This window comes from Aquarana catesbeiana, linkage group LG02, assembly GCF_042186555.1.
Source record: "Aquarana catesbeiana isolate 2022-GZ linkage group LG02, ASM4218655v1, whole genome shotgun sequence".
NCBI lineage: Eukaryota > Metazoa > Chordata > Amphibia > Anura > Ranidae > Aquarana > Aquarana catesbeiana.
In genome coordinates this window covers 306360416-306387185 of record NC_133325.1, presented here as the reverse complement: position 1 = coordinate 306387185, position 26770 = coordinate 306360416, and the positions used below count along the sequence as shown (strand labels likewise).

General features: G+C 41.0%; 3 protein-coding genes across 3 annotated transcripts in view; 1 reads left to right on the top strand and 2 right to left on the bottom strand.

The window, feature by feature from the left end:
- The window catches only part of GABRA5 (gamma-aminobutyric acid type A receptor subunit alpha5), a 412886-nt gene that overhangs the window by 164294 nt on the left and 221822 nt on the right, over window positions 1–26770 (top strand). The window lies entirely within an intron of this gene.
- Window positions 1–26770, bottom strand: part of GABRB3 (gamma-aminobutyric acid type A receptor subunit beta3) — a 682386-nt gene that overhangs the window by 546844 nt on the left and 108772 nt on the right. The gene's annotated exons all lie outside the window — the stretch shown is intronic.
- Window positions 4812–7502, bottom strand: LOC141129803 (uncharacterized). The gene is made up of 2 exons (XM_073617871.1): window positions 6359–7502; window positions 4812–5285 (listed from the first exon to the last, which is right to left on the bottom strand). Exons 1-2 carry the CDS (start codon window positions 6782–6784, stop codon window positions 4812–4814), a joined length of 900 nt encoding a protein of 299 aa, XP_073473972.1. The 5' UTR covers window positions 6785–7502.

Sequence of the window (26770 nt, the reverse complement as noted above, 5' to 3'; positions counted from 1 at the left end):
TTTAGTAGTTTTTATCAAAAAAAAAAAAAATTTTTTTTTTTAGGGATCTCTTAGGGTTTGATTATAGGAGACATCATCGTCATGATAATAGCTTGATGTGATGCCCCCATGTGGGTATGAGTGAGGAGGGGTGGTGAGGTTATATCATCATCAGCCCCCGACCCTGTTCACTCGACCTACATAGAAATTTAATAATAGATCAAATAGAGATATATAATATGGCTCTTGTTATATCCCTTGACATATTTTTGACTTTATCACATAATATGCAGGGGCAGCCAGTTATAGAGACAGTTTAGCCTGTTTAGTTTACTATGTTTGTAATATATTGTTATGAGGGTATATTTTATTTTAGACCCATTCCTGAAAGGGTTGATATTTTGGAATAAGGTAATCTCTGAGCATGAACACTCAGAGTTTATATTTAATAGTTTTATAATATAGAGTCCATGTGATCTTATTTTTTAAAAAAAGAGATCTGTAAAGACGGATACATTTGATTGAGAGAGGTTCCCACCATGAATACTTTCACGCATGCTGAAAAATCTGCAATATGGACACTGGACACTAGGGGGCCGTTTGCCTTTTGATCACCATCCAGCATTTGATAAGGTTGGATGGGATAGGGTATGCAGTTACCACTCTTGTCCAGCGGGGGAGCCCGGGCAGGATCCCTCTATCCAACTCACCATAATTGATCTTAGGTTTGAAACAACCATTGGGAATGATATGCATATTTGTCAATTAGGTGTGATTTATGTGTAATGTCCAAAAGATTTTCAATGATTTTGTTTTATGAGTGTTTTAAATGAGATATCCCATGCATAATTAGCGGAACGGGGACGCGAGGTGTGCGCATGCGCAATGCGCGGCCGAATGGGCATCAATTAGAAGCAAATATAAGGGGTGAATGACAGCCTGCACAGCCAATCCCATGATTAAGTCTACCTATGATGAAACATGTCGGGGCGTGGCTGTGAGACGTGACACACAGCGCAGTTGAACTACACAGGAATCAGAAAGTTTTAGTGGACGGAGGAGCGGAGGAGAGCTGAAGGGAGGGTGAGATTGCAGTGATACTGCAGCCCAGAGAAAGCACACCTCGGGTCCGCCGTGACCACCAGTTGTTTATTATTTGAGTTACACCTGTTTGAAGATTGCTTGAAGATTGATGTGATCCACAAATGATTTCTGCTGTTTTATCTTTTGTACAATGTGAGTGCATCAGTTGAAGGTTGCAGTGGTTTTAATAAATAGTTTTGCTGGTTTACACTATTGGAGCATTTTATTTTCTTACATGTGGATCCATATAACAACTATCCTCCTGTACACGTATCTTGCCATTTTTTACACCTGAGTGTGGTAAAACTTGCGTTTTTTGCCTTGCATGAAAGTGCTGGCATTGTAACTCGGTGAGTGCATTTCTGGAGGGTGTGATTCACTGAGCACAGGGGTGAGGTGGAAGACACATGAAGACACTTAAATGTATGCAGCTGATTTACACTGGATGTGATCACAAGCAGTTCCTCTTGGATGGATCTGATTCATATGGACTGTCATTTAATGTTTTGAGATGTCACAGCATGGAATGCAGTGATTTCACAGAGTGTTTCACGTGAATGTCACAATTATTCATTTAATGTGTGTTATTTGTTACGTGCAGCACAAAACACAGTAGGAGGGTTCCACCACTATTGTGCCATATACAGTTTTTTGGTTACACTTGTTACGTGCAGCACTAAACACAGTAGGAGGGTTCCACCACTATTGTGCTATATACAGTTTTTTGGTTACACTTGTTACGTGCAGCACAATACACAGTAGGAGGGTTCCACCACTATTGTGCTATACACAGTTTTTTGGTTACACTTGTTACGTGCAGCACTAAACATAGTAGGAGGGTTCCACCACTATTGTGCTATATACAGTTTTTTGGCTACACTTGTTACGTGCAGCACAAAACACAGTAGGAGGGTTCCACCACTATTGTGCTATACACAGTTTTTTGGTTACACTTGTTACGTGCAGCACAAAACACAGTAGGAGGGTTCCACCACTATTGTGCTATATACAGTCTTTTGGTTACACTTGTTACGTGCAGCACAAAACGCAGTAGGAGGGTTCCACCACTATTGTGCTATACACAGTTTTTTGGTTACATTTATTTATATTTGAAGCGCCCCATATTTATTCCAGGTGCCTCTAGGGGAGTATTGGGCTAGCAGTGGCATGGTGGAGTAAATATTTTGCCAATATCTATAGTTTGCCTGTTAAAAAGTATCATATCAGTAACACATTGTTGATAACAGCTGGTATGCTTATTAGAGATGATTAAATAATTAAAAACCTTATCTATTGGCAAGTCACGTTAGCCTCCTGTTTGCCAAGTTTAAATAACAATTTTATCATTTTCTAAACTTTTTACCAGAATCACAAACTCACAAAGTAGTGTGCTACCCAGAAATTCCAGAGTGCTACATACAGGTACGATCCCAATAGTTAGATCAGACCTTCTGCTCTGCTAATACTAGTCAGAATATGTATTATCTGATGTCTCCAGAGAAAAGGAAAAAAAAAAGCGACGTCCTTTCCCAAAACACAAGTCTGGTGCTAAAGGACACTGGGGGGAATTGATTTACCGGAGAGCGCAAAAAATCTGGTGCAGCTCTGCATAGAAACCAATCAGCTTCCAGTTTTTTCTTCAAAGCTTAATGGAACACGCTGAAGTTATAAAGTGATTGGCCACCAATTGCAGCTGCGTGAGATTTTGCACTTTCCAGATTTGGTAAATCAACCCCCGTGTTCTTTCATACCACTGGTGTCCCCCAGCAGGAAAAAAATCTCTCCCATCTGCTAAACACTTTATTTAGAAATGTAAGAAATAAATACAAGAGGGTCTCCATGTTACTCCAAGTCAAAACAATTTTAAAAACTATCCAGCACTACAGGTAAAAAAAAAAACTCACAACTACTTTGTGAATAAAACATTTTTTACTTTGAAATATATTTAAACCCCTTTATGATGAAAGGTAAAAGAACAGGTTTCAAAACTTAGGCATGTTATAGTAAAACAGTACATATTCTAGTAACTACTTTGGTGTATCCAGGTAAAATATACCTCCTTTCTTTAGGCTAAATTGGACCTTCATTTGGTGGTAAATGTTAATGGATATCTCCTTTTTTATTGTCTACTTCTGATGTGATAACACATACAGTATGTATAGATTATGTGATGTTTGTACCTATAGTAAGGCCAATAAATAAGTGTTTCCTTTTTTCTAAGACATACTGTGATTTACACTGATACTGGCATTAAACAGAAAAAAAGGGTTTTTTTTTTATCTTTATTTTATTTATTTATTTATAAAAAGAGTACAGTAGTGGGTTTTACAGCTAACGACCTCTGTGATATCCAGTCACAGACTATCACGGTGATCGTGTGATTGGAAGTCAGTCCACCCGGTCCCTGATTGTTAGTACAAGACCAGGAGCTGTTGGTGACGACTCAGTCGCTGTGCTTGGGGTGTGCTATGCAGCGCACTTCCAGCACAAACACTGGTGTACATATATGCAGTGCCATGGAAGTAGGCCCACTTCCATGATACCTTAGAGGCAATAGGTTGAAAATTGTGTGTTTGTTGTTAGCTACTGCACCTTTAAACAGTGAACTAGTAAGAATTTAAAGCTGTCCATAGACAGATCTAAATTTGTCCGATTCCTGCTAAATTGGTTGAAATTCATTCTGTGTGTGGCTCTGCCAATACCACCCAGCTCAACAAAAGTAATTTTTTTAGTCGAACTGCCGTGGAAGCTAGCTGTCACAATACTATATACTGTGGATTTGTCCATTTATGCTTTTTAGTGTGGATAGGAGGACTGAGATATTTCTCTCATTCAGGAACACTTTACTAGTTAACAAGGAGAAGGGAAATGCTTACTTATGCTGGCCATACACTATACAGAAAATCGGCCGAACCCATTTTCGAAAAAAGAACGTTCGGTAATGACCGCAAACGATCACGCCATCAGGTAAGTAAAGATTTTCGATCGTTAAATCGTTTATGAACAGCAATGTATCGTTTTTTCGTTCGTTTTTTTCATTTATAAAAGGAAGCGTCAAAATGTGTTTGACCTCTGTACTGTGACTTCCTGTGTTTGACGAGGAGCAACATACGTTCGTGCGTACGTCGGAACGAACCCTCTACCTACAATATGGATGTGGATGAAAGGACCATTGGCATAGTCATGCTTGGAGTGATGGCTATCCAACAAGCAGAGGAACCCATAATCAAAAGGCGAAGGTTATGGAGTAAAGAGTGGCTCAAGAACCGGGATGACTTCTCTCATATGAGATTGGTTCGAGAGCTCCAAGAAAACAATCCCGATGACTATCGGAACTATCTCAGGATGCCTGATGAGTCCTTTCAGCTCTTATTGAGTAAGGTGTCACCCCTTATTACCAAAAAAGACACCGTTTTAAGACCAAGCATCCCAGCAGAGCAGAGACTGGTAGCAACACTTCGGTTTCTGGCAACTGGCCGAAGTTATGAAGATTTAAAGTTCACTACCGGAATCTCTGCCCAGTCACTTGGCCGCATCATACCAGAGACCTGCCAAGCCATTATAAAGATCATGCAAGAGGAATACCTAAAGGTAATGACACACTGCTTTTATTTTTAACTCTCAAACACTGTACAGCTTGCTTTGTTTAACTTTGATTTTAGAAGCTCTAAACATATCAGTAAACTCAAACTAGTTCATAACATGTCAAACTGACAAACATAACATATTTAAACTCAAATGTATGTTATTCACAAAGATGTGTACTGATAATCATGTCCCCAGTTGCTTTGTTGACGATCCTGCTGTGGGAATGGTACGTTCCACGGATGCATTTGTTGAGGTACTTGCAATGATTGTGGGTGTGTGGTTTGCAATGATTGTGGGTGTGTGGTTTGCAATGATTGTGGGTGTGTGGTTTGCAATGATTGTGGGTGTGTGGTTTTGTGCTCAGCTAAGTGTGTATTTGTGGTCAGCTCCCCCCTTAACCCTTTATTAAGAAGTTGAATGAGTAATGGTTCCAGTAATTGTTTTTGGTCTTCTGACATCCTGCGCATTTTCTTTGCTGCAAATGCACCCAGGTCATCACATTCATCCTTCTTCTGATTTAACGCTGCAGATGCTTGTAGTAGAAAGTTGCCTGTTGCATCTTGCTTTGTCTTTCTCTTTTTGGTAATGCTTACTGGTGGTGATGTGACAGTTTGTGTTTCACTGCCAAATAGATCCTGTATAATAAAGTCAATTGTTTTAATTTTTTGACAATTAAGCCTTAGATTTTTTTGTAACATATATTTTTATCTTTGCACAGCTGCCATCATCTGTGGAGGAGTGGAAAGCAACTGCCAAACAATTTGAAGACTATTGGAATTTTCCAAACTGTGGTGGTGCCATAGACGGCAAACATGTTCGGATAATACCCCCAGCAAACTCAGGCTCATTCTTCTTCAATTATAAAGGCTACTTTAGTATTGTCCTAATGGCAATTGTCAATGCCAAATATGAATTTATTTATGTTGACATAGGGAAAAATGGCAGAAATTCGGATGGGGGGATACTAGAGAAGACCTCTTTTTTCCATCACTTAAAAAATGGACTTCTACATCTCCCAGCCCAAGAGGATACAGTTGAAGGTCTCAACTTCTCATTTGTTGCGGATGACGCGTTTGCGTTATCAGAGCATATTTTAAAACCTTTTGCCCTCAAAAACCTGACCCCTGATCAAAAAATTTTTAATTATCGGTTATCTCGGGCTAGACGAGTGGTTGAAAACGCGTTTGGCATTATGGCCAACCGTTTTAGAATATTTCACACTGCAATAAATGTAGCCCCCTCAAGAATTGACACAATAGTACATAGTTGCTGTGTGTTACACAACTTCTTACGGCGTACTAGCTCCACCTACATGACCCAATCCCAGTTGGACCGGGAAGATATTTTGTCTGGGGATGTCACGCCTGGTGAGTGGCGTAATGACACCGAAGGCTTATTAAACCTAGGCCGTGCCCCACCACGTCTCTCCAGTCAAGTAGCTCGCCAGAGTCGCATTGATTATATGCAGTATTTTCTGGGTCCTGGAGCAGTCGATTGGCAAAACAATGTCTAAATGATATGTACATTTGAGTGGCTGCATTTATATATTATTTTATTTCTTAATACAGATGTTATGTAAGATTTTTCTTTAAATAAAAAAAAATACCAAGTTACATGTGCTTTGATTTTTGGCTGTATTCTCTTAAATGTTTAGTTTCAGATGTGTACATATAAAGGTGTATATTAAAACAGAATATTCAGACTTTACCTGACTGTCTGCCATTTCGTCAAATGTTCCATCTTCTTCATCTCCTGAAATATTCTCACTGATACTGTCTAAACTTGACACAGAGGGTCGTGCTTCCTCCTGGTCAGTCAGAAAACGTAGACTCTCAAAATACCACAGGCGTGGCACATATACTTCATCTGCACCTGCACCAGATCTTTTGGATTCATTAATTTTATTTAATTCTTTTTTGAAGATAGTACGCAGATTGGCTATTTTTTTGGTCACATAGGATATATCTGCTTTTGCATACACAACAGTGCATAGTTCCACTAATTTAGTATACGCTTCTTTACGTTTTTGCCGATCTGAGTAGTCTTTGGAGCGCACTTTCCATAGACATGTAAGGTCTCGGTACATTTCAATGAATTGTGGCAGGAAATGTGGTGATGTAAATTTGTCCACCATTGCTCCTGTATTAATAAAAAATGCAGCATTGTTCAGTTGCCAAACTACACCTAACAATTAATACCCTAGAACTATTGTACTGGTCTGCTTACCTTCACTTCTTAAATCTTCTGTGTATTGGCCAGTGTAATCCTTTTGTCTGGTCAGTGGCAAGACAACGTTCTGTTCTGTGTGTGTTAAGCACCATACACACGATCGGACCTTGTACAAACTTTCCCGTTGTTTTTTTTTGGAAAAAGGGCCTTGTCTCTCTGAACTTGTATTGCATGCAGACGGTCTGACGTTTAGGCAACAAACACGAACGTAGTCACGTTACAACGTACGGATGACACTTCCAAAGAAGACGTAAAATTCTTCAGCGTCAACGCTTCGGGCTCCCTCTGCTAATTTCCAATTATTATACGTTTGTCAGTGCAGATTCGTGCGTTATCTTGCGTTTACGACCGTTTGTAAAATTGTATGACAACCAGCCATGTTACACAATCCTAGGAGAGAGTGTGTTGTTTATGGGCTTGCAGTTCTTGCTGTGACTCTAGCCCGGTCCAGGAATAGTCAGAGTAGTAGGATGAGGATTATTTGGGCCAAAACTTGGCTACTTAATCGTGACCAATTTAGCCATATGCCCTTGCTGCGTGAGCTGCAGGAGAATAATCCAAATGATTCTCTGAATTATCTCCGGATGACGGACTCCTGCTTTCAGCAACTATTGTCCTTGCTGTCCACCTATATCATGAAGCAGGACACATGCATGAGGGCTGCTATTCCAGCAGAGCCAAAGCTCATAGCTACCTTACGTTATTTGGCGACAGGGAGGGGTCCCCAGGATATCAAGTTTACCACTTGGATCTCTCACAAGGCTCTGGGAGAGATTATTCCTGAGACATGTAGTGCTATTATCCAAGTCCTGCAGAAGGACTATATTCGTGTAATTTTTTTGGATTTAATATCACCTTTGTGTTTTTCAAAATTATTTTAGAAATTTATTATTCCATCCTTCCCATTTTTGTAATATGCTGGGAATGAATGCCCTCTTTGTCCTCATGCATGCTGTAACTTTTTGGTGGCCTACATGCATATTTTCCTTCACTAACCTCACCAGCATGCTACCCTTGGCCCACACACACCTAGCCTAGTAACTTCAAACTGTTTTTTTTTAGGCTTCATTTTCATGTTTACCACAAACACCCTCTAAAATGTGTCCCAATATTATTCCTGTCCTTTAAATTCATGCAGAGTGCAAGATTCCCTTTTTGTTTGTGCAAATACTTATCCCCCCCCCTAAAAAAAAAAAAAAAAAAAAACAGTCAACCGATATAACTACTCTATCTGCTGATTTTGCAAAACACATACATAGTATACCTTATTTTTTTTGGTAAGATTGCTGACTAAATTCTCCCAAGCATGTAGTGCAAGGGCCTGCAAGATTACCTTCAAAAGGTCAAAATGATACGTTCGTTAGGATGAATTTAGCATTATGAGGGGCTCACACCATCCCTGTGCTGTGCTGACTTCCTGTGTTTATAACTTTATCCTAACGAATAATCCTAATTAACGAACATTGTTATTATTTTGTCCGATGTATGTCAAAATGTGTATAGATTTGAACAATGTGCCTTCTGATTGACGGATTTGCCCACTTCTTACCTGGCCACTGGCCTGACAATGTTCTAAAGATGGATGGTCAGGCAAAATATTAACTAATTTTTCATGCATTTAGCTCTCATGGAAGTGTAGAGGTTTACTTGTCAAAACCAGCTACCAATTCAACCCCCCCCCCCCCCTTAAAGTTTACGAATGTGCCACCAGAGGGGGTGAGGGAGCATATAATTAGAATGTAGCCTTTTTTGGATGTTGGGATGAATGGACGCCACTCTGATGGAGATGTGATGATACGTACTGAATTTTAGGATATTATACAAAAAGGGACATTAATTTTTTAAAATGCTCTTCACAATATTGAGGTACTAAATTTAGGCTTTGGGGCAGATGAGGCTACATTGCCTCAGAGAAAAGTGATGAGCCTTTTTCCCCACCAGCTCAATAGGCTGTGATGCCAGCTAGGGCAAGTGCATGTGCTGGTTTGGGCTCCCAGAATGCCCGTCTTGTCATTGAACAATATATGGACTACTTTTTTACTTGCTGATTAATTAGTTTACTTCTTAATAAAATGAGATTTCCAAGGAAATACTGTTGTCTGTTTACTAGCTTTGCAAATAGCCTTGATCTTTTTCTTTTTTGCCACTAGTGCAAACCAACCTGATGTGCAACATGAGGTGCCAATCTCACTTTGAGCTAACTATTATATTGTGCTGTGTCTCAGCTACACACATTTTAGAGTACACTGTCAATGTAACCACAGCAACTTAACAAATATACTGGTATTGAGCATTGAAATAAAAAAACACACATTGTTTTGTTTCAAAAATGTTTTTATATGTGCACATTCCTGTGCGTTTTTTTCTTTGCACAAACAGGCATATTCTAAAAGTGAACTTTTATGACAACCTCGAACTTACAAAGTTCAACATTAACAAAATATTTTAAATTTTTATTTTCTGGATTTATTATAAACAATTATTTACACAAATTTTAGCATAAAAAATCTTAAGGTAAAATTTTTGAGTATTTTTTTTTTTTTTTTTATATTTTGTGTGTAATTATTTTTTCAGAATATATTTTTTTTTGTTTTTAATTTTTTATCTCATTTTTTAATCGAAAATTCTTGATAAATATTTAGATCAAATTTTTTTTTTTTTGTTTTTTATATCATTTTTTTTGATAAAATTTGTATAAAAGATTTTGATAAAATTTAGGTTTTTTTTTTTTTGTTTTTTTTAGATTATTTTTTTATCATTTTTTTGGGTAAAATTTTCTTCATTATTTTCTTAAATTTTTTTTTATTTTTTGGCAATTAACAAACATAAACAATAATTTGAACATTATCATGCAGCAGGAAATGAAGAACATGATAGATGTTTATGGACGTCAAAAGTGTTTAGATTCTACCCAAAACATCTATCATGTCCTTCATTTCCTGCTGCATTGTGTTGAGACGAGCTCTCATGGCATCAATTTCGGCGTTCCAGAGCATTATCTGACCTATGAGCCTTTGGGCGCTGTCTGTTGTAAAGTGGTCAGGTGGCTCTTCCACAACCAGAACATCACCTAAAAAAGTGAGAAAAAAACATGTATTTAGAAATATGCAGGCATACATAGATTACCTGAAGCTGGGGTGTCAGACACTCACCTGGTGAGGTACAGGCTCCCACTTCCCCCACCTCTCTTTCATCATTTGTGATGCTGGTGCTGGGTTCAGGTTGGGGGTCCCGTCGATGTTGTGGCTCCCGGCGAGGTTGTGGGTCCCGGGGATGTTGGTTGTCCCGACGAGGTTGGGGGTCCTGTTGACCCTGTTGTCGGCGTCTTTGATTCCCTATGAACAATTAAAAAAAGGTATACTTAGCACACAGATATTTATGGCCCGAAATAGGAATATGAAACATTGCTTTCAAGTGGTGTACAATTGTCTGTTTAGGAAGAGAACCAAGTTGAAGACCTGAAACCGAGCCCTTTCTTTGATGGCCGTCTCCATCCAGCCTACCCTACGGCATTTGGGTCGCACGCAATATCTATGCTTGTTTGTTGTTAACCATTTTATTGCCCTCTCTATGTATTTAATATTGTTAAATAAAAAGTTTATTATTTTACATTCTTTTCTCTTATTCACCTGGAATACTTTAGCACCGCTATAATCCCCTGTCCCTTTACTCATTGGTTATGATTAAAAAGACCTTCGACCCCAAATTCAATACTTACCTTTTTTGTGTGAAGTTTTTATGGTGTCCCACACTAGTGCTCCTGAGTCCAGATGTGTAAACAGCTGCTGTGTCCTCTCCTTACATTCCACTGAATTAATTAACATTTCAAAGACATCTAGACAACAATGTCTTTTAAATTCGTTCAATCACATAAATGATCATGACCAAAACAGTCATAAGCCTATATCAGTTTCAAAAAGTCGTATTCATTGGCAAACGATCACTGTTGGTCCTTACGAACGTTATTTCATACCCGCGAACGTTATTTAACCACCTACGAACATTCTGTATAACAGTCAAGAAAAGCACATGGAGAAGCAGGCAAGTGAAGAATCATAAATGGGACACACAAGTACTTACTTTTTCGAAGTTCCTTCCTTATTTTGAGGTACTGATCTGGCTCCCTGTTTTTCAGGTCAGACCAGCGCTTCCTCAGTTGGTCCTTTTTTCTATGGACCCCAAACTTCCGCTCCAAGGCCTTCACCACATCAGTGAGGATTTTGTCCTTGACCAAATTGGGATGTGCATATGGGCCATGTTTCCCATCATAATCTTGTTTTTTCAAGATTCCAACCATCTCCACCATCTCCTCAAATGTCATGTTGGTGGCCTTTCTGGATCTGCATTCAGACACATGTGTCTCCGCCATTGTTGCTCCTCACTACGCACCGAACAGAAAAGGGGCGGGCAATATTCAAGAAAAAGAACGTCAGGGGCGGAGTTTCAGGCATGCGCCGTCTATGTCAAGTTAACACGCGGTACGAACGAATGCGTGATGCCGTTCGGGTAGCGGAGTTTTCACGCATAGTGTATATCAATCGAACGAGCGTGTGATGTAAGATTACGTTCTGTTTGTGTGCGAGACAAAGGCAATCCGAGAGTCCCCGCGAAAAGAAGCTGGTTCTAAATTCTGTCGCTCCCGTTCGTAATTTATAATGACATTTTTTAAAGTAGAAATGTCATTTTGCTCTCTAACTGTTTTAAACAGGGGAAACATGCGCCCCTTTACAGGCATACTATAGACACCCCCCCCTAGGTAATACATTTAAAGGAATATTACACTTTTATTGTTTGACTTTATTCATTAGTAAAATCACTGTTCATGAAAAAATGTGTTTTTGGTAAACTTTTCTGTCCATTCATACATGTCTCCTGGGGCAGGACCCAGGTCACCAAACACTTTTTATGGCAATACCATAAATATAAGCCTTTAAAATTACCACTTATAATTATTCATGTTCAACTCCCTTAGACTTTTAACGGTGTTCACGTGTTAAAACCAATTTTTGGCCTGTTCAAATGTTCTGGTGCAAAACTAACAGGGGGCTGTTGGTCTCATCCCTAATGGCAATTAGCTTGCATATTATGTCTTAAAATTATCACTTTGGAATTCTACCATAGACTTTTATAGGTTGGCAAATGAGAAAATGTTGTATGGGGCACACTGCAAACAGCCCCCCCCCCCCCACAGCTGCCCTACTGTCAATGCAGCGTGACCTGTGACCAATACAGCGTGACCTGTGCCACATACAGCATGACCTGTGCCCAATACAGCCTGGTCTGCCTGTGCACCATACAGCCCCACATATGCTGAGGAAGAGGCAAGCTACTAGGATCAGCAGAGAGCGGGATTGGCCACTGTACTAGCTTTCATTTGAATTATCCCGTCTTCCCGGGGCTCATCACATAGCCCCACCTCTTGGCCCGACGCCTTTGATGACGTCACATGTCCCGCATTGGATCGGCGTTCTATGAAATGCACTGGCCCAAAAGGTGGAGCTATGTGACGTGAGCCCCGGGAACATTGGAAGTCCTAATGAAAGCTCTTACATCGGGCAATTCAGCTCTGCTGATACGGACAGCTCGCCTCTTCCTCTCCTCTCTCTTCCCCTGGCTGGGAGACTGTGCCGGCGGGGCTCTTATCCTCACTGGGCCCCACTCGGCTGCGGGCCCCGTAGCGCCTGCATGGGTCAATATGGTGGTAGTTACGACCCTGAATGCATAGTACTTTTTTGGGGTACAAAAAGTGAGTCCCATATCAATAGACAGCAGTGGCCAAAAAGGATTAGGACAAGAATGAGAAATGCTGGAGTCAGAATGATCTTCTTTCCTATTTGGACACATTACAAATTATAAAGTCATGACATGAAAATTGTTGATGAATGATGTCCAAAAATTTAAATGATGTTGGTTTTACACACACAAGAACTTTAGAGCCAAGAAGAGCCTGGGCCCAGCAGCCAGACAACAACTGAGTGCAGGATCCCTCCCCTGCGTCCTCCCAAAAAAAGGGCCAGGAAGAGCCAACATCTGGATGAGGCCACAGCTGAGTTCTTAACTAGGGCTACTTCTCTGATAAACACAGCACCCGATAGTGCTGAAGGGTTTGGCAGTTTTAATGCTAGTAAGCTCCGTGAGCTTGACGCAGATCAAAGGGAGCTATGTGAGGCTCTAATCATCCAGCTCTTCAGCAAGGCCAGGAAACAAGAGCTAACCACTAAATCTCATGTGTGTCATTTGAACAACACTCCTCCACAACAAACCTACCCACCACAGCAAGCCCACCCACCTGAGCAGCATGGTGGTCAGTGGCAAAATCAGCCCCAAGGATACACAACAAGGCCACTGGTGTGGGGAGTTTAGGGGCTAAGAATTTAGCAGGTTGAATTTTTGGATTTCAGTATGATTTAATAAGCTATATTTTTTCGTTTGATGTGTATCGTTTGCTCTTTTTCTTTTTAAATTATATTTTTAAATTGTGAGGACAGAGAACATGTCTAATAATTTTGTAAGTTTATTTATGTTGTGAATGCACAATAAGCAAAATGGCCTTAAAAAACAAACAAAAAGGATTGATATCACTAGAACACAAATCATAACTAAAATATGTTACAACCAGCAAAGCAGATTTATTCTTAAGCCATTAAAAATTCGTGATGGTCCTTGCTTCCGACCATGCATACGTGTTTGTACTTTGTACTAAAGTACAATGGTATTTTGGGCACACACGATCGGAGTTTTGTGGACAGAAAGTTTGTCCGTTCGTAGCTAACAAAAGTCCGAATTAAAAAAAATTTGTCCGATGGAGCGTACACACGGTCAGATGTTTCTCCAGAACTGCTAATTTACATGTTTGTTGTCAAAAAGTCCGAGCGTGTGTACGGGCCTTTATATAGTTGGTGTTGACGCTTGGTCATGAGGTTTGGACGCGAACGTATTTGACACGAATATTTCCCTTCCGGGTTAAATTATTTTCAACCATGCGCAGTAGCAACCATTCGTTTTTTCACGGACGAATAACGCATTAAACTTGCAATTTATCGTACGTTCGGCATAAAATTTCCAAACTTGCCGTTCGTTTTTTTTTCCACAAAAACGTCACAAAAGATTATCGATTTGTGCCCATTAACTTGCCGAAAAACGAACGAAGTGTCTATATGAACGATTTTTCGGCCGATTTTCTGTATAGTGTATGGCCAGCATAAGTTTCACATGCTGAAGGGCAACTTTTTGGATGCTCCTTTTTCTTGCAAATCTGGCAAATTGGCTAGTTGTAGCATATCAAAAAAGTCTACCTAGACATATTTCTGTGGTGAAATCATACAGTGGACTAGGGTTTTATCTCTGCTCGTATAAAATATATATATTTAAAAAAATAGCAAACAAAAAAACCCCAGAAAAGACTGGTTACGTGTATCTAAAATAGGATCGAATTTTAATCCACATGGATCAGTTTACACATCAATTAAACCCATATAAAGTGGTTCTAAAGTCATAAGGTTTTTTAGCTTAATACATTCTATGCATTAGGAATATAAAACCTTTCAGTGCCTGTTTCTCCTTATCCCCCTGAAATACTTAGCTGAGTCCTATGTTGATCCAACACTGTGCTCATCTCCAGGTCTTCTCTCCTCTCTCTGTTCTTTCACAGGTTTGCCTGCTAGCACCAGGAGTCATTGGCTTCTGACAGTGTCAGTAAAATTCAATGAGGAGCGAGCAGGGGGTGGGATCAAACCAAGCTGTGTGTCAATGTACGCACAGAGCCCAGTTTGGGAGTGAGCTTGTATGCATGCTACCATAGGAAGTAGCTTCCTATGGTGGCACACACAGAAGAGGAGGAGACTAGAGCACTGGTGAGGGACCCTAGATTATGAGGTTTGGGGCTGCTCTAAGCAATACTATTGCACAGAGCAGGTAAGTATAGCATATCTTTTTATTTTAGGAATAATTCATTAAAACCGCTTTAATTAATTGGTTAAGTGTTCAAAGTTAAAGCATATATAAATACAAAAACAAAAATGTAAAATATTGCACTTTACTGGTGGCTGCATTGTTTTTTTTCCCTTTTTCTTTTTCCTAGTGGTATGGCCAGTAACACTTCCCGTCTAGAGTGGCTGCACTCTCTCCTCCACTGTATTTATAGAGGAGCAACATAGCCACCCTTGGCCAGCAGCAGTGTCAAACTGTGGAGAGAGAAATGTTAGATACACTACTAGTATTAGATGGATCTTACATGGGTGACAACAAAATACAATCTAACATTTACTTTCTTAATAAACCTTGTGGCAGGTCTAGCGTTAGGTGGGGACAAATTTGACAGGGTCCCCACACTCTCTCACCCCAAGAAGCAAAGTGGCAGCAGGTTGATATTTCTCATGATCTTCGTTTGCTCTCACTCCTGCAGTTGAGTGTAATCTGTATTCAGTGAAGCCATTCAGGGCACTCTAACACTGTTGCAAACATTTTCCCAGTGTCAAAGTTCCCTTATTGATTATACTGTTATGAACACAGATTACGTTAAATTGTAGGAGCGTGGGAGGACTCCACAGAGCGGTGTGAGAATTCTCACTGGTAGGTGGAGAATTAGTGCACACAAAGAGTAGCACAGCACTACACTACAATAATGGGTGTTTACTATAACTAAAGAAGATGGGCAGTGCTCTGGTTAAAGTTGTTTCTTTCAGGCCAGATAAAGAAAAAAAAAGCAGAACAGAAATTAACCCCTCTATTTCTATTCAGGCAAGTGATAATCATCTCTAGACCTTTAGAGCCCTTCTGCACCAATACAAGACTTTTAGGGCCCTTCCACAAGTATGCAAGGGGGATTAACACACATTTTTGACAAACCTTAAAGTGTTTGTAACCCTTACTCATTTGAAATACATTTTATAATAGAAAAATGTACGCTTTTAATCATTATGAGCTTGTTTTTTTAAAAAAAAAAACAAAACAAATCCTTTAGCACCTTCCCCAAGCTAAGCAGGGCATGTGACTGCTGTAGCTTCTACAGATGCATGGACCTGATGGTGGGCGTGTGCAGTGCTGGAGGGCATTACATCATAAAAGGAAGTGATGTTGCCACCGAGTTTCCATAGCAATAAAACACCATCCAGCCCGGTGGCATAACGTCCCTTCCCCTTTCACAGCCAAGGGCAGTAGCGGTGGGGGTGCTGCTTGTGTACTGACTAGGTAAGTTACAGACATGCTGCGTTTTAGCACAGCACACCAGTATCTGGAATGAAATAAGATGTAAACTGAGCATGCTAGCAGGGACTGGCAGCCATGCTTACCATGGTCAGTTTACTTGTAGGAGGAGTAGCACAGGCAGGCTCAACAAAGAAATCGTCAGGGAAGCACTAAAAACTGAAATGACAAACCATATTTAAACAAATTAAAGAGCCAGTGCAATGGGTTTTTTCTAGGTTTACAAACACTTTAAGGCATGTGTTTATGCTTTGGCACTAGGTATTTTTTACTTCTGCTAACCACTATCACTGACAATTTTTCCTCCCACTGGCCACTGATGCTGCAACATTTTTTCTCATTAATCACTAAAGCAGGGAATTTTTTTCACCCACTAAACACCAATACTGGGAAATTTTTCCTCTAACTGACCACTGATGCTAGGGCCCCTTTTGCCCCCCGCTAATTACTGATGCTGGGACCATTTTTCCACACAATGGCCTCTGCTCTGGGACATGGTACAACATTTCTGCCACAGGTCTGCCCTTCTGTATGTTCTTCTTCCACAGGTATCTTTAAAGGGTGAGGACACTTTCAAAAAATATTTACTTACTCTTTTGCCCTCACCTTCCTAAACAGAAGAAGCCCACATTTCCCTTTCAAATTCCCATACTTAAGCCTGGTACAGACATTCAGGGTTTCTTTTCACGTTCAACCCAGCAAGCTGAACAAAAAATCCCTGAGAAATCGCTGTACTAAGTGATGTTAGTTCAGCGATCTCTCCTGCTGTGCCTTTGTGTTCTGATAGGGGGACATCCCCCACACCAAAACAAAGTCATTGGCAGCGAGTGCTGTTCGGATGCTGGTTTTCCAGCATGTCCCTACGGTGTGTACTCAGCTTTACAGAGGTCTTGCCATCAAGGCCCTTTTTGCATTAGACTTTGATATTCTGCATGTGTACCCAGCTTTACAGAGATCTTGCTACCAAGACCCTTTTTGGAGTAAACTTTGATGTCTGCCAGACAGCTCCTGATCTGTATTCCTGCCTCATAGACATCTGAGGGATTTGGCTGCACACATGTAGACACTGGTATGAAAACACAGGCAAAGAATGTACACATTGCAGATGGCCTTGGCAGTGAGATCTTGGCAGGTATAAAGCTTTGAGGGGAGAGGGTGGACTAGTTCTGTTCAGGGAGGAATAGCATAAGGGTATGGAGACTTTTATGTAAGTTTCCATAAACTCTAAAATGTATGTGAACCCTCGCCTTGTAAAGAAATCAATTCAGATTAAAATAGAAATGCAAAAAAAAAACAACATTTGTGGATATACATAAACATTATATATACCTTTTTTCTTTATTTTATAAGTGATGGGCTTAGAGATATGTTGGTGGAGACTGTGGGGGGACATTGTCAGCAGGAGGCAGAGAGAGCTATACATTGATCTTCCCAGTGAGGAGCTGTACCTGCTAAGTCAGGTAATATTGTATACTAAGGGGATAGTATGCTTCCTAACATAGGAGTACTTTGCTGCTGATTGCTGAAGCCCACTTGCTGTAAAGCACCTCAGTTCATTGAAAATCATCTATCGTTGATGTATCTGTGTTATGCTGATGACTACAGGTGGTATTATACCACTCCACCTCTTAAACACATATCCACTGCTTTATGTGTATGCCACTTTTTCTATTGAGACACCCCGTCACTAAATATAGAATCATAATATCTTCCCAAGGCCCCATTTGGTCTAAAACTAGCACTTCCTTTTGGTGATCCATTCCATTACAACTTGCAGGGTATATATAGTATCTCACAAAAGTGAGTACACCCCTGACATTTTTGGAAATATTTAATTATATCTTTTCATGTGACAACACTGAAGAAATTACACTTTGCTACAATGTAAAGTAGTGAGTGTACAGCTTGTATAACAGTATAAATTTGCTGTCCCCTCAAAATAAATCAACACACAGCCATTAATGTCTAAATCACTGGCAACAAAAGTGAGTACACCCCTAAGTGAAAATGTCCAAATTGGGCCCAATTAGCCATTTTCCTTCCCCGGTGTCATGTGACTCAGTGTTACAAGGTCTCAGGTGTGAATGAGGAGCAGGTGTGTTAAATTTGGTGTTATCGCTCTCACTCTCTCATACTAGTCACTGGAAGTTCAACATGGCACCTCATGGCAAAGAACTCTCTGAGGATGTGAAAAAAAGAATTGTTGCTCTACATAAAGATGGCCTAGGCTATAAAAAGATTGCCAAGACCCTGAAACTGAGCTGCAGCACGGTGGCCAAGACCATACAGTGGTTTAACAGGACAGGTTCCACTTAGAACAGGGCTCGCCATGGTTGACCAAAGAAGTTTGAGTGCACATGCTCAGCGTCATATCCAGAGGGTGTCTTTGGGAAATAGACGTTTAAGTGCTGCCAGCATTGCTGCAGAAGTTGAAGGGGTGGGGGGTCAGCCTGTCAGTGCTCAGACCATATGCCGCACACTGCATCAAATTGGTCTGCATGGCTGTCGTCCCAGAAGGAAGCCTCTTCTAAAGATGATGCACAAGAAAGTCTGCAAACAGTTTGCTGAAGAGAAGCAGACTAAGGACATGCATTACTGGAACCATGTCCTGTGGTCTGATGAGACCAAGATAAACTTATTTGGTTCAGATGGTGTCAAGAGTGTGTAGCGGCAACCAGGTGAGGAGTACAAAGACAAGTGTGTCTTGCCTACAGTCAAGCATGGTGGTGGGAGTGTTATGGTCTGGGGCTACATGAGTCCTGCCGACACTGGGGAGCCACAGTTCATTGAGGGAACCATGAATGCCAACATGTACAGTGACATACAACATGTACTGTGGCATGATCTTCTCCCTTCAGAGACTGGGCAGTATTCCAACATGCTAATGACCCCAAACATACCTCCAAGACTACCACTGCCTTGTTAAAGAAGCTGAGGGTAAAGGTGATGGACTGACCAAGCATGTCTCCAGACCTAAACCCTATTGAGCATCTGTGGGGCATCCTCAAATGGAAGGTGGAGGAGCTCAAGGTCTCCAACATCCACCAGCTCCGTGATGTCATCATGGAGGAGTGGAAGAGGACTCCAGTGGCAACCTGTGAAGCTTTGGTGAACTCCATGCCCAAGAGGGCTAAGGCAGTGCTGGAAAATAATGGTGGCCCACATTTTGGGCTCAATTTGGACCTTTTCACTTAGGGGTGTACTCACTTTTGTTCCCAGTGGTTTAGACATTAATGGCTGTGTGTTGAGTTATTTTGAGGGGACAGCAAATTTATACTGTTATACAAGCTGTACACTCACTACTTTACATTGTAGCAAAGTGTAATTTCTTCAGATATTTGATTTATTGCTCAAATTAGATAACTTCACTTGTGTTCCAAATAAAAGAACCAGTAAACAAACAAAAAAACCTAACGTGCATGCATAACCAATACATACATCTTCATGCATTCTTATACCTAACAGTGTGCAGTACTTTGACATAGCTCCCAACTGTCCCTAATTTTGAGGGACTGTCCCTCATTCAGGAACAAAGTCCCTCTGTCCCTCTTTCCTCCTCATTTGTCCCTCATTTTGGTCTGCTCTATATACTTTTATAGAGAATGCACTACTTATCTATCAAAAACAGTTTCACAGTGCTAAACCATTTGTAAATTCCAGAAGCCAATATAAAGAAATAGTAGTGGTAAAAAAAAAAAAAAACACTTGTCGGTTTAACCAATGATTTTTTTGTACAATTCTCCTTTAAGGGGGTGTGACGGGGGTGTGTCCTAAGCCTGCATATTTTTGTTAATAGGTGTCCCTCATTCCCATCTCAGAAAGTTTAGAGGTATGCTTTGATGTGAAGACAATTGTTCTGAATAGTCATTGCTTGCATTCTATGGGATAACTAAAAGTAAATAAAATATTGCCCTTCAAACTGTATCTTTGACATAATTTCTGATCTTTATGCATTTATGTTTAAATTATATGAAAATCTCTAAGATACCATTTATGATGTGTTAGCTGACCACATAAAAGCTATAGAATCTGCTGTATTGTCTCTAATACTGATCCATGACTTCTACCTGGCTAACATCAGAAGTAGATGGTCTCATAAGAATTAGCGCTGCCCTCATAACCATCCATATGTGTATATTGTGTATCAGAGTATAGGTATAAACTCAGTTTTGATAGTCTGGATGCTTGATTTGTTTGCTAATTTCTATTGATAACATCAGAAGTAGCACTTGTAAATGTGGCACTTTAAAAGATTTGGTTGAACCCTCACTGGTAGTAAGACTTTTATCAATTCTTGGTGCTGGATTAAGAAACAATACAAAGTTGGTGAAAATAAATCAAGGTTTTAGTATCTGTCTCGATGATTTCCTTTTTAACAAAATGTCTAACAATAAATTTATATATATATATATATATATATATATATATATATATATATATATATATATATATATATATATATATTCATTTGTGAAAAGTGTTTTTACTACATATGCTGATTAATAGCACCTTTCAACAAAAATATAAAAATATTGGTTAACCAAGGGTCACGGGGCAGAATGGTATATATGGCCCCTGAACTGATCCTGTCCATGCAACATTGTGTAATCCAGATATCTATACTCTATATGAGTATACACACACACACCCTATATTCTTACTGTATAAGGCCAGTATTTGCAAGCTGAAGTCTTACAATATTTGTTGAATTCATTGATAAACTCCATGCAAATACTGTTCATAGTACAGTAAGAATCAATCATAGGTCCCCAATAATGTAAAGCAACAGTACTAAGAACTAGACCACAAACATTTTTGGGGCCCAAAACAAAAATGAGGAGTGACTGGAATCAATTTCCTACTATACCCCATCAAAGATGATAAGAAGGATATCAATTGGGTATATAAATTTTAAATATACTGTATCAATGAACTCGTAAAATCTGACTTTTCCATAGGAAGTTGTTTAGTACACTGTTTTTGAATGTTATACACCCGGTTGTGATGTCATAATTTTAGTTAAAAAAGACACTATAAATAACCATAAACCATCAGATAACCAGAGCTGAAAAAGCTTATGATTAGTTTTCTCTAAAAGACTCATACACTACAAATTTACATGAGACTATTTCATGCCATTTATGCGCTAATATACATGAACTAACTCTCAAGCATTCACTTTTGCCATCAGGCAGTGCTTGAAACTAACATCATAGAATGAAATCAGTAGCAAGCAAGCAACCAGGAGACCCATTTAGTTTCATGCCACTGAAGTGAAAGTACATTACATTAGGAACGGTAAATGGATATCCCCTGGGAAGCCATAGACTGCCTAGAGAATAACACGCCTCGGCTTCAATTTAGTATTTTTAATTCTCTTCAGTCTCTTGCTGCCCAATGCACGCCACTTTGAAGAGAAACATTAACATGCAAACAATGCTATTTTGTATTCTAAAGCAGACAAATTCTGAACAGGATGGAATATGGAAGGAATAAATAAAGGTATGCAATACACTGGATCAGCGCTTAACAAGCATAGACAGCACAGGAGATTAAAGTACAAAAACAAAGTACATTAAATTTGACTTCTGCAATCAAACCGTACTTATTTATTTATAACCAGGTTAATTTGTTTTGAAGTAAACCCATAATGAAACATTTTGTTCATATTAGTTTTTCACCTGCAAGTCAGGGAGGGAGTAGTACAAAAATGGTTGTTTGGGACTTCATTGACATGCTTAATGCATTTTACAGAATACTGGGCTTCACTTGTCTCTGAAATTGTCAGAAACCATAAATCAGACTGAGACAGTACAGTTAAATCACACTTATTTAATAATATTACAAAAAGGTAAACAGAGTAAATGAAGTCAAAACATAGCCAGAGTTCAGGAACCGGAACGGATAGTCAGACAAGCCAAAACGTCAGGGAGCCAGAGATGAGCATAGTAGAACAGCAAGCAAGATCTGGAGCCAGAAGGAATGTCAGCCAAGCAAGTCTTTAACAGGAACACAGGAGAGTGTCTCTAGAGATGTGACCAAGGGGAAGGCAAAGATCATCTGGACTGGGCGGCTTAAATAGACAGGACTGACAAGCAGGATATCAACAGGTGAATCACTGTGGAGAGATAGTAGCTGGCAATCAGCCGACAGCTGAGCGGCCAGCTCAGAGAAGGAAGGGCTGAGCCCAGCCTTGACAGTACCCCCTCCTCAATGACCCCTCCACCTAGGAGGACCACCAGGCTTGAGGGGAAAACATCTATGGAAATCACAGAGGAGGAAGGGGCATGTACATCCAAGGATGAGACCCAAGAGCATTCCTCCATACCGTACCCTTTCCAATGCACCAGATACTGTATGCGCCCACTGAATCTACGGGAGTCAACAATGGACTGTATTTCATATTCCTCACGGTTCTCAACCTGTACAGGCTGAGGACAAGGCACGAGGTGGTAGAGCGGTTGCAGACCAAAGATTTTAATAAGGAGACATTTGAGATACGCATGTTAGAAGGAAGGTCTAATATGCAAGCCACTGGGTTAATCCTGTGAAGAATACGGTAAGGCCCAATAAACCGAGGTGCAAACTTCAGAGAGGGAACACGAAGTCGGAGGTTGTGAGATGACAGCCAGACCCTGACCCAAACCTGGTAGAGAGGCGCAGGCAGGCGTCTGCGGTCAGCATGGAGTCTGTACCTATCATTAGGGTATTAGGCATGTCGCAACACCTGGACTTGTGCCCAAGTGGAACGAAGACAATGGAGATGCTCCTCTAATGCCGGAATACTCTGCGGGACAAATGAGTCAGGCAACATGGAAGGTTGGAAACCATAGTTCGCTGTAAACGGGGACAATCGGGAAGCAGAATTCAAGGCACTATTGTGACCAAACTCCGCCCACATTAAGAGGTTTGACCAGTTGTTATGATGGTCAGAAATATAGCAACATAGGCATTGCTCCAAGGACTGATTGGCTCATTCTGCATCCCCATTAAAGCACAAAAGGCTCGCCAGAACCAGGACACAAACTGTCTACCCCCTGTCCTGAGACAATCACCTTGGTTAGCCCATGAAAGCGAAAGATCTCCAGAGCAAAAATCTAAACCAGTTCCTTAGAGGTGGGCAACTTCTTAAGTGGAATACACTGGGACATTTTCGAGAACCAGTCGACCACCATAAGGATAACTGTGTTCTCCTGGGAGTTGGGTAACTCCACAATGAAATCCATAGACAGGTTGGTCCAGGGCCTCTCTCCATTGGGTATGGGTTGTAGGAGGCCCACTGGAAGGTGTCGTGGAGTTTTACTCTGAGGACACACTGAACAGGCAGCTACGAAAGCTGTTACATCAGCACGTAGACTAGGCCACCAGAATTGTTGGGAAATGGCCCAAAAGAGTTGATTCTTCCCAGGGTGGCCAGCAGCCTTGGGAGAATGATAAGTACGGGGACTCTCTGGGACAAAGCAGCGATCACAAGGTTTCTCAGGAGGAGCATGGACCTGAGCAGCAAGAATTTTGTCACCCAAAGGAGAAGTGAGACTGGTCCGGACCATAGCCAGAATACGATCAGGAGGAATCACAGGAACCGAAACCGACTCCATCTTGGAAGTGGAGGAAATTTGTTGTGACAAAGCGTCAGCCCTTACATTCTCAGTACCAGGTAAGAATAGGACAATGTAATTGAAACTAGACAAGAAAAGAGCCCATTGCGTCCTTCTGGGAGAGAGGCGTTTAGCCTGAGACAAGAATGTGAGATTCTTATGGTCAGTAAGAATGAGAACCAGCACAGTGGTACCTTCGAGGAGATATCTCCATTCTTTCAGGGCTAAAATGATCGCTAACAGCTCTCTGTCACCAATCTCGTAATTACACTCCGCAGATGACAATTTCTTGGAAAAGTAGCCACAAGGATGCATAGCGCCCTCAGAGGTAGGACGTTGAGACAGAAGGGCGCAAACTCCAGTCTCAGAAGCATCAACCTCAAGGATAAAAGGTAACGTAGGATCAGGATGTGCCAACACAGGAGCAGAAACAAAGGAAGCCTTGAGACTCTCAAAGACTTTAATGGACTCCGGAGACCAACTCTGTGGGTTACCGTCCTTTCTGGTCATATCAGTCAGGGGCTTGACCAGAGAAGAGAAGTTACGAATAAACTTCTGATAATAGTTGGCAAAGCCAAGAAAACGCTGCAGAGGACGTAAACCCAGGGGTCGGGGCCACTGTAGGACTGCTGAAAGTTTCTCTGGGTCCATTGAAAAACCAGCAGTGGAAATGACATAACCCAGGAATTTAACCTGTTCATTAAGGAATTTTTTAACTTCTCCAATTTCCAATAGAGATTGTTCTCTCTTAGTTTCTGAAGCTCATGACAGACATCTGTGTGGTGGCTCGGAAACTCAGACTTGGAAAATATGAGGATATTATCGAGATAAACCACTAAACATAACTGCAACAAATCTCGAAGGAAATTGTTAATAAATTCCTGGAAAACTGCCGGGGCATTACAAAGGCCAAAAGGCATTACGTGGTACTCATAATGGCCTGTTCTGGTATTAAACGCAGTTTTCCACTCGTCGCCCTCCTTAATCCTCATGAGATTGTATGCCCCTCTCAAATCAAGCTTCGTGAAAAACATTGCTGCCTTGAGGTGGACAAATAACTCCATAATTAACGTAATCAGATAGGCATTCTTAATGGTGAAATGATTGAGACCACTATAATCAATACAATGTCTCAGTTCACCACTCTTCTTCACAAAGAAGAAACCAGCAGGAGACGAGGATTTGCGGATGAAACCTCGAGAAAGTGTGTGTGCAACATACTCCTCCATGGCCTTATCCTCCAAGACCGACAAAGGGTAAACCAGGCCATGAGGGGGTATGGCACCAGGTTGAAGGTCAATTGTACAATCATACGACCGGTGTGGAGGCAAACTACCGGCTTGACCTTTGTCAAAGACATCGCTAAAATCACGGTACTCCCCCATCAGGGAGGAGAGTGAAGAGGTGTACAGGACCTTGACTACCTTCTGGAAGCATGTCTTACTGCATTGTGGCACCAGGAGACAACCTCAGCATGGAGCTAATCAAAAGAGGGGTTGTGCCTCTGTAACCAAGGATAACCAATAACCAGCAGAAACTTAGGTGAGGAAATAACTTGGAATTGGATTATCTCATGGTGAAGAGCCCCTACGGCCATAGACAACAGTTCTCCAGCTCAGTGGGTATATCTCGGGCTGCTATCTCATCCTTGATGGTATCTGAGAGACCATGAGAAAAAGCAGCCACGAGGGCCTCATTGTTCCAAGCAACCTCTGCTGCCAGAGTACGTAATTCAATGGCGTAATGGCAACAGTTCTCGTACTCTGTTTGATGGACATGAGGCACTTGGCAGCAGAAGTGGAGCGCGCGGGAACGTCAAATACCCTTTTAAAAGAATCCACAAACTCAGGGTAACTCAAGACAACAGGTTTTTGTGTCTCCCATAGAGGGTTTGCCTGGGTCAAGGCTCTCTCAGAAAGCAAAGATATCACAAAACCTACTATGATTCTGTCCGTGGGAAACGCCTGGGGCAGCATCTCAAAGTATATCTCAACCTGGTTGAGAAACCCTCTGCATTGGTCTGGATTGCCCCCAAATCGCTGGGGAAGCGGAGCGGAACCAGACATACCTCTTATAGAGGTAATACTTGAGGCGGGTGCCTGCACAGGGGGAGCAGCAGCAGGGACGGACTGTAACACAAGTTTCCAGGTGAGCCGTGTGACTCAGGAGCGTTTGTAATGCCATGGCAAACTGATCCATGTGGAGATCCTGCTCATCCAATCTGGAAAAAATATTACCAACAAGTGGATTGACTGCATCTTCTGATTTCATGGCCTTCGCCTACTGTCAGAAATCATGAATCAGACTGAGACAGAAGTACAGTTAAAACACACTTGTTTAACCACATGCCGTTCAGCGCACGACGATGTACGTCGGCACAATGGCACGGCTGAGCAAATGGGCGTACAGGTACGTCCCCTTTAAATCGTGGCATTGTGGGCACGCGCGTGCCGGCCGCGTACCCTGTGACTGTGCCTGCAGGTCCAGTGGACTCGATGTATGCTGGGGGCCCGCGATCGTATCACGGACCGGCAAAACGGGGAGATGCCTATGTAAACAAGGCATTTCCCTGTTCTGCCTAGTGACATGACAGAGATCTACTGCTCCCTGTCATCGGGAGCAGTGATCGCTGTCATGTCAGTGGTAACCCATCCCCTCCACAGTTAGAATCACTCCCTAGGACAGACTTAACCCCTTGATTGCTACCTAGTGTTTAACCCCTTCCCTGCCAGTGTCATTTACACAGTAATCAGTGCATATTTATAGCACTGATCGCTGTATAAATGACAATGGTCCCAAAATAGTGTCAAAAGTGTCTGATGTGTCCGCTATAAAGTCGCAGTCATGATAAAAATCACAGATCGCCGCCATTACTAATAAAAAAATTAATAATAAAAATGCCTTCAATTTATCCCCTATTTTGTAGACGCTATAACTTTTGCGCAAACAAATCAATATACGCTTATTATGGGTTTTTTTACCAAAAATATGTAGAAGAATACATATCGGAATAAACTGAGAAAGAAATCAGTTTTTTTATATATTTTATGGGGATATTTATTATAGCAAAAAGTAAATAATATTGCTTT